Source organism: Bos indicus x Bos taurus, chromosome X (assembly GCF_003369695.1).
Source record: "Bos indicus x Bos taurus breed Angus x Brahman F1 hybrid chromosome X, Bos_hybrid_MaternalHap_v2.0, whole genome shotgun sequence".
In the NCBI taxonomy this organism is placed as follows: Eukaryota; Metazoa; Chordata; class Mammalia; order Artiodactyla; family Bovidae; genus Bos; species Bos indicus x Bos taurus.
In genome coordinates, this window is record NC_040105.1 from 10,498,995 (window position 1) to 10,513,812 (window position 14,818).

A 14,818-nucleotide genomic window follows, 5' to 3' on the forward strand; every position below is an offset into this window, starting at 1 on the left:
GAATAAAGGAATTTCCATTTCAAGTGCTTCCATTCATTTGCACATTCAGTTTGCAAAATTCTGGTACAAATAAAAAGCACCAAAATAAAAAACAAACAAAATCCTACTCCCTAAAACACACCCAAAAGCCCCCAACCAAAAGACAAACTCTGATGTGAATGGATCACATGCGGGTTTCACATGCTGTGCTCTTTTCTAACCACTGAATAGTTTTGAAGACCACTCCAAGCAAGTCACATGAAACCACACTTGGTGAACCTTGAAGTTCTAGTTGGCTGTGCAGAGTTCTTTAAAAGACTGTTACATCACAATAGGCAGTGCTCGGAAGCCTCTGGGAGAAAGATAGCAAAACAGAATTCCTCCCAGAGAGCCTCAAGCTGCTTTCTTTAAAACCACTTGAAAACACAAATATATTTGCTTTGTGTGTTCTGCACATTTGGGGGAATTCTGTCATGAGGCAGGTAAACTGTATAGTCCATGAAGACTTCAGAGCTCTGCCAAAGGGTCTTAGAAGAGTAAAGAAAGAAGATCTGGTGAAAATGTGTAGGTTTGGAGGTAACTTACACACTATAGTGAAAACAATATATAGTAAAATTCTATGAAATTAAAAAAAAATCAGCTGTAATCACACAGAAGGACTGTTATATTTCAACATTATATAGGTTGGTTCGACACTGTTTACAAAAACTTCACGGAAGTGATTCCCTTTTCCTTGAGGAGACAAACATTGGGAGAGTCAAAGACCAAGGTAACAGACTTCCTCTGAGAGGTTGATGCCAGTTTTTACAAAAGCAGAATCGAACTTCGGACCTAAAGGGGTTTGGAGCATGCCACCCTCAAAATACAAGGGCAGAAAGATCATTGGAACTGAAAGCACACAAAAAATGGAAACACGGCTGAGCACTCTGCCCTCCCCCAACTGCCTGAAAGCAGACCCCAAATCCCCCTTGTGAATTCCCTACCAGGGAGAAGCACCCGATCACTGGAGGCAGCATGGAACAGAGAGGAGTCTACACAAACCATACTACACGACCCATATCGTCCATCATTTCCCCAGCTAAAGGATCTTCCCACAGCCTGCTGCCCCTAAAAGCCTACAGCCATTTTCCTTGGTATTAGGTGGAATTTCACTGAAATTTGTTGTCTCTGCTCTCATGGCTCAGATGGTAAAGCGTCTGCCTACAATGTTGGAGACCGGGGTTCGATCCTTGGGCCAGGAAGATCCCCTGGAGAAGGAAATGGCAACTCACTCCAGTACTCTTGCCTGGAAAATCCCATGGACAATGGAGGAGCCTGGCAGGCTACAGTCCATGGGGTCGCAAAGAGTGGGACATGACTGAGTGACTTCACTTTCTTGGTCCTTCTCTACAAATGGAAAATGCTGTCTAAGCCCAAGTTCTAATCATCCCTTTGAGTTACTCATCACTGAGTTTCTCCTACAGGTATAGGTGGTGCACGTGTAAATAAACTTGACTTCTCTCTGGTTCCTTTGTCTGTCTTTCCGCAGTTCTAATTTGCAGGGTCCCAGCTACAGAGTCTAGGGTTTTTTGTTTTTTTTTTACTCCCCTACAGATCTAAACACATGCCTTTGAGAACATGAAGACTCCCTAACATCAATAACCAAATGTCCTAAAGAGTTTATGTACTCTGGAGAAATTGTGTGGAGGAAAAACAATGTGTGACTCCTATGACTGAGCAAGAGGGCTGGAAACAAAATTCTACCTGGAATTAATAGGGGAACTTTCAGGGCTCCAGGGAGACCTGTAAAGTGGAAAGAGAAAAGAGAATGGAAAACAACAAAGCTCTCATCCGCCGATGTGGGAGCTTGAAGACACTATTCTTTTAGTTCCACATCTCCAGGGCTGTATTTCTCAGGAGTCAGTATGGAAGCCGTCTCAGACAGGGAACTGGAAGGAAGAAAATCTAGCCACAGTTCAAGTGTGAGTATTTACATTTGTGTTGCCGAGGTGAGCCACAGGACCTCTGTGGACATTTCCTCAACAGTGAAGTCTACAAAATAACACTTTTCTTAAAGGTGACAAAAGGATCAAGTGCAAGCCTTTGGAACTCTGATTGCAACTTCAAGTAACTTGAGGAAAGAAAACAGAAATGTTGATGCTGGGCTGCATCCCCATAGTAAAAAGTCAAAGTGTTAGTCGCTCAGTCATGTCTGACTCTTTGTGACCCCACAGACTGTAGCCCGCCAGGGCTCCTCTGTCCATGGGATTCTCCTGGTGAGAATACTGGGGTGGGTTGCCATTTCCTCCTCCAGGCATTCCACAGATCCAGATGTAATTGTCCCAGGGTGGTGGGTAGTCAAACTACCCCCCACAAAGCACAAAGAATGCTCAAACTACCACACAATTGCACTCATCTCACATGCTAGCAAAGTAATGCTCAAAATTCTCCAAGCCAGGCTTCAACAAAACGTGAACTGTGAACTTCCTGACGTTCAAGCTGGTTTTAGAAAAGGCAGAGGAACCAGAGATCAGATTGCCAACATCCGCTGGATCATGGATAAAGCAAGAGAGTTCCAGGAAAACATCTATTTCTGCTTTATTGACTATGCCAAAACCTTTGACTGTGTAGATTACAATAAACTCTGGAAAATTCTGAAAGAGAGGGGAATACCAGACCACCTGATCTGCCTCTTGAGAAATCTGTATGCAGATCAGGAAGCAACAGTTAGAACTGGACTTGGAACAGACTGGTTCCAAACAGGAAAAGGAGTACATCAAGGCTGTATATTGTCACCCTGCTTATTTAACTTATATGCAGTGTACATCATGAGAAATGCTGGGCTAGATGGAGCACAAGCTGGAATCAAGATTGCCGGAAGAAATATCAATAACCTCAGATATGCAGATGACACCACCCTTATGGTAGAAAGCAAAGAACTAAAGAGCCTCTTGATGAAAGTGAAAGAGGAGAGTGAAAAAGTTGGCTTAAAACTCAACATTCAGAAAACTAAGGTCATGGCATCCAGTCCCGTCACTTCATGGCAAATAGATGGGGCAACAGTGGAAACAGTGGCAGATTTTATTTTTGGGAGCTCCAAAATCACTGCAGATGGTGACTGAAGCCATAAAATTAAAAGATGCTTACTCCTTGGAAGGAAAGTTATGACCAACCTAGATAGCATATTCAAAAGCAGATACATTACTTTGCCAAAAAAGGTCCGTCTAGTCAAGGGTATGGTTTTTCCAGTGGTCATGTATGGATGTGAGAGTTGGACTATAAAGAAAGCTGAGTGTCGAAGAATTGATGCTTTTGAACTGTGGTGTTGGAGAAGACTCTTGAGAGTCCCTTGGATTGCAAGGAGATCCAACCAGTCCATCCTAAAGGTGATCAGTCTTGAGTGTTCATTGGAAGGACTGAAGTTGAAGGTGAAACTCCAATACTTTGGCCACCTGATGTGAAGAGCTGACTCATTTGAAAAGACCCTGATGCTGGGAAAGACTGAAGGCACGAGGAGAAGGGGACAAGAGAGGATGAGATGGTTGGATGGCATCACTGACTCAATGGACATGAGTTTGAGTAAATTCCGGGAGTTGGTGATGGACAGGGAAGCCTGGCATGCTGCAGTTGATGGGGTCACAAAGAGTCAGACACCACGGAATGACTGAACTGAACTGAATCACTTTGCTATACACTTGAGACTAGTAAAACATTATAAATTAACTATACCTCAATTAAGAAAAAGAATAGTATGTATAAGATTTAAAAGACAAGCATAAAAAGGTGGTACAAATAAAAGACAGCACTTCAGTTATCTGCTGTTAAAAGAAGATTTATTTATAATCACAAGCACACCCACTTGCTATGATACCACTGCTCCCCACATTCATTGCAGATGACATAGGTCATCATTTCTTCATCTGGGCCTGCATTCCGCACCCAACTTGGAAGGAAGAGTGTCCCTCTGGGGATGACAGTGACCTGGCAGTTGAATTTCTCACAGCGCTCGCATTTTATTTTCCTTGTCGGCGTGCCCTCCACCACTTGGGGCAGGTAATGTTTCCGTAAGGCAGATTTCATGTAGGAGGCTCTCAACTGCTTCAGTTCCTGGCTGGCCATCTCCATGGCGGTCATTTCGGCAAATTCTCTTGGAGACATGGTCCCAGAGAGCAAGTTCTGCTGTAAGTGAGAATTGTGGGGCTTTTTTAGATTGGCCACTTTGCTGCGGATGCATGTTTTGTATTTTTGGAGGTTCTTGGGGTGAAGGGCAAAAACGTGTGCTTCGATTTCTTGTGCCAAGTTGGGCCACACGTGGGCTCTGGGCTGGCCTGGGGAGGAAGCAGTTAGAGCTTCGTACAGCAGCTCTGTGCATCTGGCTCTCACTGGCACTATGCGGTCCTGCTGCCCATTTGCTGCCAGGTCGGTGGATTGAGGGTCCCGGGCACTGAGAGGGACTGCCTTAGGCTCCACACTGCCGCAGCTGTCTTCCGGCACGATCGTTTCAACAGCTCCCGCCACATCTTGAGATGTGAACAGAGAATTATACCTGGAGCCACCCCGTACCTCCTCCTGATGTGGGTCAGGAGGAAGTACTCGATTTTCTTCTTGACTTCCACCCAGAGGAAATCGTTTAGGGCTGCCCTCTGGCTTGCAGAGAGTATCCTTATACAGCACTTTCCATTCTGACAGCAAACGCTTGGCTTTCTGCTTCAAAGCCCCCGTGGGGCAGTTTTTGAGGACTCTGTACACTGCCCTGACCACCCCTGTCTCCTGAAGGTGCTCTGGAGTCACATGCAGAGTTTCCAGCACAGTGAGGTGATGGCCGAGTTCCTCAAAACTCCTTTGAGACATCAGCTGCTTGATAAGGGAAACTCTGGCCGTTATCTGGTTCTTGTCAGACATGGTTAGAGCTGCCAAGAAAAAAGGGCTTTCCATGTTCTCAAGCTTGTGTTTGCCGGGCGCAGGTCCGTCATACATGCACTGTGCTCTCTGCCAGTTACCTAGGTAGAGAAAAAGAAGAAGAAAGTCGCTCAGTCTTGTCTGACTCTTTGTGACCCCAGAGATTATACAGTCCATGGAATTCTTCAGGCCAGAATACTGAAGTGGGTAGCCTTTCCCTTCTCCAGGGGATCTTCCCAAGCCAGGGATAGAACTCAGGTATTCCGCATTGCAGGCGGATTATTTACCATCTGAGCCAGGCAGAGAAAGAGTTAGGTAATAAAAGTGGGTGTGACATGTTAGAAAATGCAATCTGCATTGCAGTATGATTCAGTCTCAAAAGTCTGAGTCTCAGTAGTTAAAACAACAACAACAACAACAAAATCAGCGGCTCTGTAAATAGCCTCTGCATTAACAATCGCTTAAAGGAGGCTTGCTGAAAGAGCTGCTGTAACTTTCTCATCTCTACTTTTACAAATGAATGCCCTTTCCAGATCAAGATTAGTCAACTCCTTTGTGTGGAATTTGGTGGTTATGTTGGGAATGAAAACATGCCAGTGTCAGCATCCATGGGGAAAGGCTGAGGAGGCCAGACTATTTCCCCCTGTGTTCAGCTATTTAAACTGAAGTCCTTGCTGATTTTATAGTTTTACTTTTTTAAATATATAGCTTTTATTGGCTGTACTGTGGCTTGTGGGATCTTAGTTCTCCCATCAGGGGCTGAACCTAAATTCTTAAAAAGATGGTAATACCAGACCACCCGACCTGCCTCCTGAGAAATCTGTATGCACGTCAAGAAGCAACATATAGAACTGGACATGGAACAACACAGGTTCCAAATCAGGAAAAGAGTACGTCAAGGCTGTATATTGTCACCCTGCTTATTTAACTTATATGCAGAGCACATCATGAGAAACGCTGGGCTGGAGGAAGAACAAGCTGGAATCAAGATTGCTGGGAGAAATATCAATAACCTCAAATATGCAGATGACACCACCCTTATGGCAGAAAGCGAAGAAGAACTCAAGAGCCTCTTTATGAAAGTGAAAGAGGAGAGTCGAAAAAGTTGGCTTAAAACTCAACATTCAGAAAACCAAGATCATGGCATCTGGTCCCATCACTTCATGGCAAACAGAAGGGGAAACAGTGGCAGACTTTTATTTTTTGGGGTTCCAAAATCACTGCAGATGGTGACTGCAGTCATGAAATTAAAAGACACTTGCTCCTTGGAAGAAAAGTTATGAACAACCTAGACAGCATATTAAAAAGCAGAGACATTACTTTGCCAACAAATGTCCATCTGGTCAAGGCTATGGTTTTCCAGTAGTCATGTATGGATGTGAGAACTGGAATATAAACAAAGCTGAGCACCAAAGAATGATGCTTTTGAACTGTGGTGTTGGAGAAGACTCTTGGGAGTCCCTTGGACTGCAAGGAGATCCAACCAGTCCATCATAAAGGAAATCAGTCCTGAATATTCATTGGAAGGACTGATGCTGAAGCTGAAACTCCAATACTTTGGCCACCTGATGCGAAGAATTGACTCACTGGAAAAAACTCTGATGCTGGGAAAGATTGAAGGCGGGAGGAGAAGAGGACAGCAGAGGATGAGATGGTTGGATGGCATCACTGACTCAATGGACATGAGTTTGAGTAAACTCCAGGAGCTGGTCATGGACAGGGAGTACTGGCATGCTGCAGTCCATGGGGTCGCAAAGAGTTGGACATGACTGAGCGACTGAACTGACTATGGCTTGTGGGATCTTAGTTCTCTGATCAGGGGCTGAACCCGGGTTCCCTAGAGTTGAAGCATGGAGTTCTAACTGCTGGACTGCCAGGGATTTCCCTGATTTTATAGTCTTGAAGTAGGACTTTTCTGAATATAAAAGCATGAAAAACAGAGCCAAAATCAGATGGTGTTCAGAAGTCCCAAGGAATCTACAGAATGATGAAACACCACAGGTTGGGAGGCAGCTGGACACAGGTCAGATGGGCCCCAACAGTCAACAGGCCATGCGGTGCTGACGTCTACGTCTTCTGAACATCGGGGTCAAGGTTCTGACTCTGCAATCCAGAGGGTTTGGGACTTTGGACTAACGGGTCCCTAGGCCAGAGTTTCGTTCCATTTCCTTTCTCCGCCCTCCCACCACCACTTGTAGGTGTAAAAAGCTGGTTATGTCTGTGTGAACCTCATCCCGAGGAGGCAAAAGTTCACTTTATCTAACCCATCTCTTTGTCTCTCCACCTAATGCACACAACCTTGCCTACAAAACACCCTTGGATCGGTATCTGCCTGTTTGGTCTAAATGTGAACATAAGCATTTTGATGGCAGGGATATCATCTTTTCCAGACTCCATGGACTCTTGTTTTACAGCACGTGATACTAAATAACAATCACCAAAGACACACAGGTTCACCACACTGAAGTGATTATAGAGATAGTTAATGCAGTCTTCCCAGACACCACCTGACAAGTGCTGTAAAGCTTAAGGTCCTTTTAGTCAGCAATTCTATTTCTAAAAATTTACTTTAAGGAAATGAGAGATGTGCAGTTTGTAAGAATTTTCTGCAAACTTAGAAGAAACGATGAGGTTCCAAATGGTTAGGCTTGCACACGAACATTCATAGCAGCATGGCTTGTAACAGACAAAAAGTGGAAACAATCCAAATGTCTATCAACTGAGGAATCGAGAAACAAACCCTAATATATCCATACAATGGGATGTTGTCAATAAAATGAAATTCTGATACAGACAACATGGATGAGCCTTCAAAGCTTTATGCTAAATTGAAGACACAGAAGACCACATATTGTATGATTTCATTTACATGAGATGTCCAGAATACACAAATCTAGAGACAGAATGTAAATTCATGGTGGATGAGGGCTGGGATGGAGGGAATTGGGGAACCAGTGGGGTGGAATGAAGAGGCGGTGGCTATTAATGTGTACACAGCTTTTCTTGGGGGAGGTACATAGTCTTCTCTCAAATTGACTGTGGTAACCACTGCACAGCTGTGAATATGATTTAAAAAAAACCCCTAAACTGTATACTTAAACTAGGTGAGCTTATGGTATAAATAGTGTATCTGAACAAAGCTGTTATTTAAAAACAACATCGAGGGAATGCCTTTGCAGTCCAGTGGTTAGGACTCAGTAGTCTCACTGCTGAGGGCCTGGGTTCAATCCCTGTTCGGGGGACCAAGATCCCATAAGCTGTGCAGTGTGACCAAAAAAAAGAAAAAAGCTAAAAATTAATAAAAATAAAAACAACATCTAATTCCATTTATTTTTATCTTTACTATTTTTTTCTGGTCGTGCTGCACAGCTTGTGGGATCTAAAGTCTGATCCAAACTTTATTTACAAATCACGTGTGAAGAGAAAAGACTGAAAATAGATACAAAAATTTCCTGACAGTGTTACTTTCTGAATGGCAAGATCTTAAGTGATTTTTTTTGTTCTTTTACTCTTTTTTTATATTTTCTATTGATGTATACACATGCACTGATTTCCTAACCAGAAAAGTTATGGGTCTATTACAATTTCACAATAAACCCTATATGTTCCAGAGATTTGCTTACTAAAAAATGCCATGGTTCATGGATCATCCCAGTCCTACTGCCCCTTGGAATCAGGACACCAGAAGGGAAGCGCCTCACCTCACCTGTGACTGCATTCATATCGGCTCTTACCTTCCTCAGAAGCCCACTGCTGCATTGCAAACAGTTCAGTCTCCCCTCAAACCTGATCCCCAAATAGGAACAGGTGATCACCCACAGCCACAACTCTGAGGTTCCTACTGGTTTTCCCCATTGCATAGTGCACATGATCAAGGTTCTGGGTCTTGTATTTTTACCACCTGGTGGTCTTTTTTATTTATTATTCTTTTTTAAAGTCAGTTAACAAGAACTCAATGGGCCACTGATTCTGGATTGTAAGTGGTATTGTCTAATTATCGAGAACTGGTACTTCAAGATCCTTGTTTTTCCTTTTTGAATTCCATTTCTTTTTCTGAATGATCAGAATGAAGATCTATGTATTGATTAATTTTTTTGTACATAAAGTTTTATTGGAACACAATCCTACCCATTTACTTATATATTGTTCCTTTTAAAATTTTATTGTAGTTGATTTACAATGTTGTGTTAATTTCTGCTGTATAACAAAGTGATTCAGTTATACATGAATATTCTTTTTCATATTCTTTTCCATGATGGCTTATCACAGGATGTTGAATATAGTTCCCTGCGCTCTACAGTAAGACCTTGTTGTTTATCCATTTGTATACAGCAGTTTGCATCTGCTAATCCCAAACTCCCAATCCTTCCCTCCCTCACCCTGTCCTCCTGGCAACCCCAGTCTGTTCTCTATGTCTGTGAGTCTGTTTCTGTTTCATAGATAGGTTCATTTATGTCACTGTCATATTTTAGATTCCATAGATAAGTGATATCATATAGTATTTGCATTTCTATTTCTGACTTATTCACTTAGTATGATAATCTCTAGGTCCATCCATGTTGCTGTAAATGTCATTATTTCATTGAAATCCACTGCAACAGTAGAAAGGGTCTTCCTAATAATCAAAGGCCCAGTCAACAAAGAGCAGGCAAGACAGCACAGAAAAATTAAAAATACACATCCTCACTTGCTGACTTCTGCTCTCAGCACTGTCCGCTTGAGATCTCGGGACCTGGAGGAAGTCAAGCAAGGGAGTCACGACGGTCCGGTCACAAGGAGCTCAGGGCACTTGAACCCTCCCCCATGTGTGGGAACGTTTCCTAGCAAGGACTCAGTCTCCTCACGTTCTACACTCATTCTGTACATATCGTTACCTGAGAAAGCAGGATTGAACTGGGCTGGATGTCAGCAAGGGGGTTAATAAGACACTGGTCTAGAGTTCCCCCAAGGAGGTTAGGCAATCTTTAACTCAGGTCGAATTTCTCAATGAAAGGTCAGAGCTTTAAGGAGATTCTGAAGGCAAGTTAATAGTAGCTTCAGGGCTTCAGGGAGATGGAAGCATTGTTTGTTGAAACTTTCTTTACTCATGGAAATCTACAGAACTTAAAGGTTTCATATATATAAGCACTCTGCTCTTCATTTCATAACCCTTTTATTTACTGTTCCTCTACATTTAAAATTTTTTAATTGTGGTAAAAATGCACATATAATTTATCATCTTAACCATTTTGACATGGATGGTTCATTAAGTACACTGACACTATTGTGCAACCAGCTTTTGGAATGCTAGTTGTCTTGCAAAACAAACTGCACCTATTCAACAGCTCTCCACTTCTTTTCTACCCTGCACTCCCTAGTAACCATCATTCTACAGTCTGAGTTTGACTACTTTAGATACCTCATATAAGTGGAATCATACAGTATCTGCTTTTCTGTGTCAGGCTTATTTCGCACAGCATAATGCTCTCAAGGTTCATCCACATCGGAGTGTCTGTCAGAATTTCCCTCCTTTCAAGGCTAGATAATATTCCACTGGGTGGGTAGACCACATTGTGTTATACATCCATCTGCCGATGGACACTTGAATTGCTTCCATCTTTGGGCTCTTGTCAAGAATGCTGCCATGAACATGAATGCATAAATATCTTTCTGCTTTCAATTCTGTCGGGTATATACCCAAAAGTGGGGTTGCTGGATCATATAGGCATTCTATTTTTAATTTTTCAAGAAACTGCCATGTATATATTTTTTTGGAGGAGAAAGTGGCTTTATTACTTTTCCAGGCAAACAGGGAACACAGTAGGCTAGTACCTCAAGAACTGTGCACCTCTCTTCCATATTTTCTGCAGCATTTCAATGATGTCAAACTTTCTGTTCTCCCGGTAGGACAGTCATGTTGATATAAAGCAATTTACTGCCTTAGGAGGCTATAGTATGTAAGCAACTGGGATATAAAATTTTGAGAACTGCCATAAAAAGATGAAGTAGGCTGTGTGTCCAGTTTAGAGTTCTACACAGTTCACTGAATAAATATCTGCTATGTATCTCGTACACAATAGATGCTGAACCTATTGAGATACTCTCTGCCATAAAGGAGCTGACAGCCCAGCAGAACACAGACAAGAAACTGGCAAATACAAGGACAGACACCGCTGCTAAGGGGCACACGTAGGAGGGATACACAAACCAAACCTCTACTTCCTGCTATCTGGCCGGCTCCAGTTCTTCACTGCTTTCACTCTACGCATGACATTTTGTTAGAGGGATCATCTTCTAGTAGAGATTTCAGCAAAAGGCCCCCTCCTTTTCTTGCTTAAGGCCCTGCAGAGGTTCCCCTCTGCTCTCAGGATGGAGCCCAAGGTCCCTGGCCAGTAGTGAAAAGCCCCTTTCCAGCCTCATTTGTGATCTGACTGAATCACTGGCAGGCACTTGCATCCCACAGCTCAATGCCTTTGCTCCACTAGCTCTCTGAGCCTGTGTGTGGTTTTCACTCCTGCCTGCCAATCCGTGTCATCTGGAGAACTTACACAGCCAAAACAAAAACAATGCCAGGGCCTCACCCCAGACAGAATGAACTGGAATCTCTGCGGGCAGGCCTGGGCACGCTGCTGCTCTCCAGGTGACTGTGATCTAAACCAGAGCCATCACCATGGCCCTGAGCACACAGGCACAACTCCTCTCCCACAGCAGGACCGACCCAGCTCATGGGCCTCGACCCAAAGGCAGTTCCCGACCTGCTCCTGGGCTGAATGCACACCACCTCTCTGACTTCACATTCTGCTGGAGGGAGCCTCATTAAATTGTGAAATGTTTAAAACAAAAAACAAAAAACCTGCTGTGCACAACTCGCCTGAAAACCTTCTCTACAAATTCCAACCAGAGACTGCAATGTTTTCAGTGTCACTGTGTACCCAGTCCCCTGCATTCATTCCTGCACTTACCTCCTAACAGCAGAAAGCACTGCACGTGGAGAAAGTCTGTGTGCTATAGACGCTCATCTCCATCTTCACAGGTACAGGGCTACCACCATCTTACAGAGGAGGAAACCTGTTAAGAACATCAAATATTTGTACATTTTTTCCCCATGGTGCATATCACACTAAAGAGGAGGGTGAAAAAGCTGGCTTAAAACTCAACATTCAAAAAACGAAGATCACGGCACCTGGTCCCATCACTTCATGGCAAATAAATGGGAAACAATGGAAACAGTAAGAGATTTTATTTTCTTGGGCTCCAAAACCGCTGCAGATGGTGACTGCAGTCATGAAATTAAAAGACACTTGCTCCTCGGAAGAAAAGCTATGACAAACATAAATAGCATATTAAAAAGCACAGACATAACTTTGCCAACAAAGGTCCATCTCGTCAAAGCTATCATTTTTCCAGTAGTCATGTACGGATATGAGAGTTGGACCATAAAGAAAGCTGAGCGGTGAAGAACTGACGCTTTTGAACTGGGGCACTGGAAAATATTCTTGAGAGTCCTTTGGACTGCAAGGAGATAAAACCAGTCCACCCTAAAGGAAATCAATCCTGAATATTCATTGGAAGGACTGATGCTGAAGCTGAAGCTCCAATACTTTGGCCACCTGATGCAAAGAATTGACTCATTGGAAAAGGCCCTGATGCTGGGAGAGACTGAAATCAGGAGAAGGGGATGACAAAGGAGGCATCATGGATTTGATGGGCATGAGTTTGATCAAGCTCTGGGAGTTAGTGATAGACAAGGAAACCTGGTGTGCTGCAGTCCATGGGGTCGCAAAGAGTCAGACATGACTGAGTGACTGAACTGAATTGAATCACACTAAATAATTTTTTCTTGTCTGCTTTCCCTACAAGACCACAGAAGAATGATGTCTGTTTTACTCACTGATACACACCTGGCAAACGCCTGGCCAGGGCTCACTATTACTCAACAAATTCTCCCCTCTCTGCTAGTGAGCATCATCCTTTGCACCACAGACTGGTTTGCTTGTATCCACTGTGCCTAAGCCCCTCAGCTTCTTCCATGGGAAACCAACCTAATCTCAATTTTAGTTTAGAAAATAATTTTAAAATAGTCTAGTTTAAAAAAAAAAAAAGCAGCACAGTGCCTCCTGTGGGCTAATCAGGTACTCAGGAGTCAAGTCATTTGGGGATAAGGAAAGACTAGAAGGTACAGTTCCCAGAAGTATGATGAGTATGTTGGGGGTGGAGGGAGAATGCAATATCATAGGATTAATACGAGAATTAAAAGGGATAGTCCTTACAAAGTTCTTGGAACTATGTCACACACTAAGCCCAACTGAGGATTATACAGCAATGAAGAGGAATAATATATATTCATTATATATAAAATGAAGAGATTTACACGTATCTACCATACCTGACATTGTTCTAGAACAGAGGTTCAGCAAATTTTTTCTATAAAAGGCCAGATGGTAAATACTTTCGGCTTTGTAGTCCATCCAGCTTCTGTATGGACTACTCAGCTCCACTGTTCTTGTAGCAGGAACAGCAGCCACAGACAATAAATATTGTGTTAGTGGGTGGTTCAGACGGTAAAGAATCTGCCTGCAATGCGGGAGACCCAGGTTGAATCCCTAGGTTGGGAAGATCCCCTGGAGATGGAAATGGCAACCCACTCCAGTATTCTTGCCTAGAGAATTCCATGGACAGAAGAGCCTGGTGGTCTACACTCCATGGGGTCCCAAAGAGTCAGACACACCAGCCACAGACAATATATAAATGAACGGATAGGCTTTGCTACAATAAATCTCTTTTTTAAAGGCAGAAAGACTGGATTTGGTTGCAGCCAGTGCTGTCCAACAGCAGTATAACAGCAAGCCAGACAAAGAATTTAAAAATCTCTAGTGGCCACAGAAAAAATATAAACAGGTGAAATTAGTAATAAAGTGAAGTCACTCAGTCCTGTCCGACTCTCTGTGACCCCATGGACTTAGCTACCAGGCTCCTCCCTCCATGAGATTCTCCAGGCAAGACTACTGGAGTGGGTTGCCCTTTCCTTCTCCAGGGGGTCTTCCTGACCCAGGGATCGAACCCAGGATCTCCGGCATTCCAGGCAAACGCTTTAACCTCTGAGCCACCAGGGAAGGCCAAAAGCTGGTAACAAAGCAGCAATAACCTAGACGAGTTTAGACTTTAGATCTAAAGAAAAAATGTAAATTTCTAGTCAAAACCCAGGTACACCTCTCTGGCTATACAGGCAGCCTCTTCCTCTACGGTGAGAAATGATGCTGTCAGGAGCGTCGCAGTTTCTGAAGTGGCACAATACCGCTCTAGCGCCCTTCCGCTTTATGATGACCAATAGCAAATGTGCAGCGAGCAGAAGGGACGAGGGGAAGGGACTGGCACAAGGGCCCACTCTGGCCTGGGTTCGGGTTCCAGTGGGTGGGGTGGAGCGACAAGCAAAGTCGGCTGCAAGACTTCCAAGGGTGACAGCCTGGCACCTAGCATGCAGGGAGTGGCGGCCCTGAGGGATCTACCCACGCTCGGCTGGAGCAGAGGGGAAGGCGAAAGCACGTCCGGGTCTACCGGCCCCAGCACACTGAGAGCCTCCCCAAGCTGGGTGGGCTTCCACTGGGACCAACTGGGTCGCCTGTGTGCAGCCAAAGAGACATTAGTGAAACCTCAACACCGCTCACCGAGAAGCAAGGGCGAAACCCGGAAGTCCTCGGTGTCCTCGGTGCCCGAGAGGGCTTCGGTCCCAGGGCGGGACCACGGAAGCTCAACCAATCATCCCTCAGACTGGAGAACAAGGCCCGGGACTCAACGCATGCGTGCTAGGAAAGTGGCGTCTGCACAGAGCGATCGGCCCCGCAAGAGGCCGTCAAGAGGCCGGCCCCACCCCCACCCCCCGCAGCTCCCAAAATCTGGTCCTGGTCTGGAGCCAGCAATCTGCAGCCAGCCACGAATTGAAAAAAATAAAAAGAAATAAACAAACATCCCCACTGTTGCTTTT

At 44.2% G+C, this 14,818-nt stretch overlaps 1 protein-coding gene across 1 annotated transcript; it reads right to left on the reverse strand.

Moving 5' to 3' along the window:
- Positions 1-3,780: 3,780 nt before the first annotated feature.
- LOC113887708 (transcription elongation factor A N-terminal and central domain-containing protein-like) lies at positions 3,781-14,610 on the reverse strand. The gene is made up of 3 exons (XM_027534890.1): positions 14,502-14,610; positions 11,799-11,904; positions 3,781-4,958 (listed from the first exon to the last, which is right to left on the reverse strand). The coding sequence occupies exon 3, from the start codon at positions 4,933-4,935 to the stop codon at positions 3,802-3,804; it is 1,134 nt and encodes a 377-aa protein (XP_027390691.1). The 5' UTR covers positions 4,936-4,958; positions 11,799-11,904; positions 14,502-14,610; the 3' UTR covers positions 3,781-3,801.
- Positions 14,611-14,818: the final 208 nt, after the last annotated feature.

Bases quoted from the DNA above. Each gene is read 5' to 3' on its own strand.
- LOC113887708 (XM_027534890.1), bottom strand. From the start codon at position 4,935: ATGTATGACGGACCTGCGCCCGGCAAACACAAGCTTGAGAACATGGAA.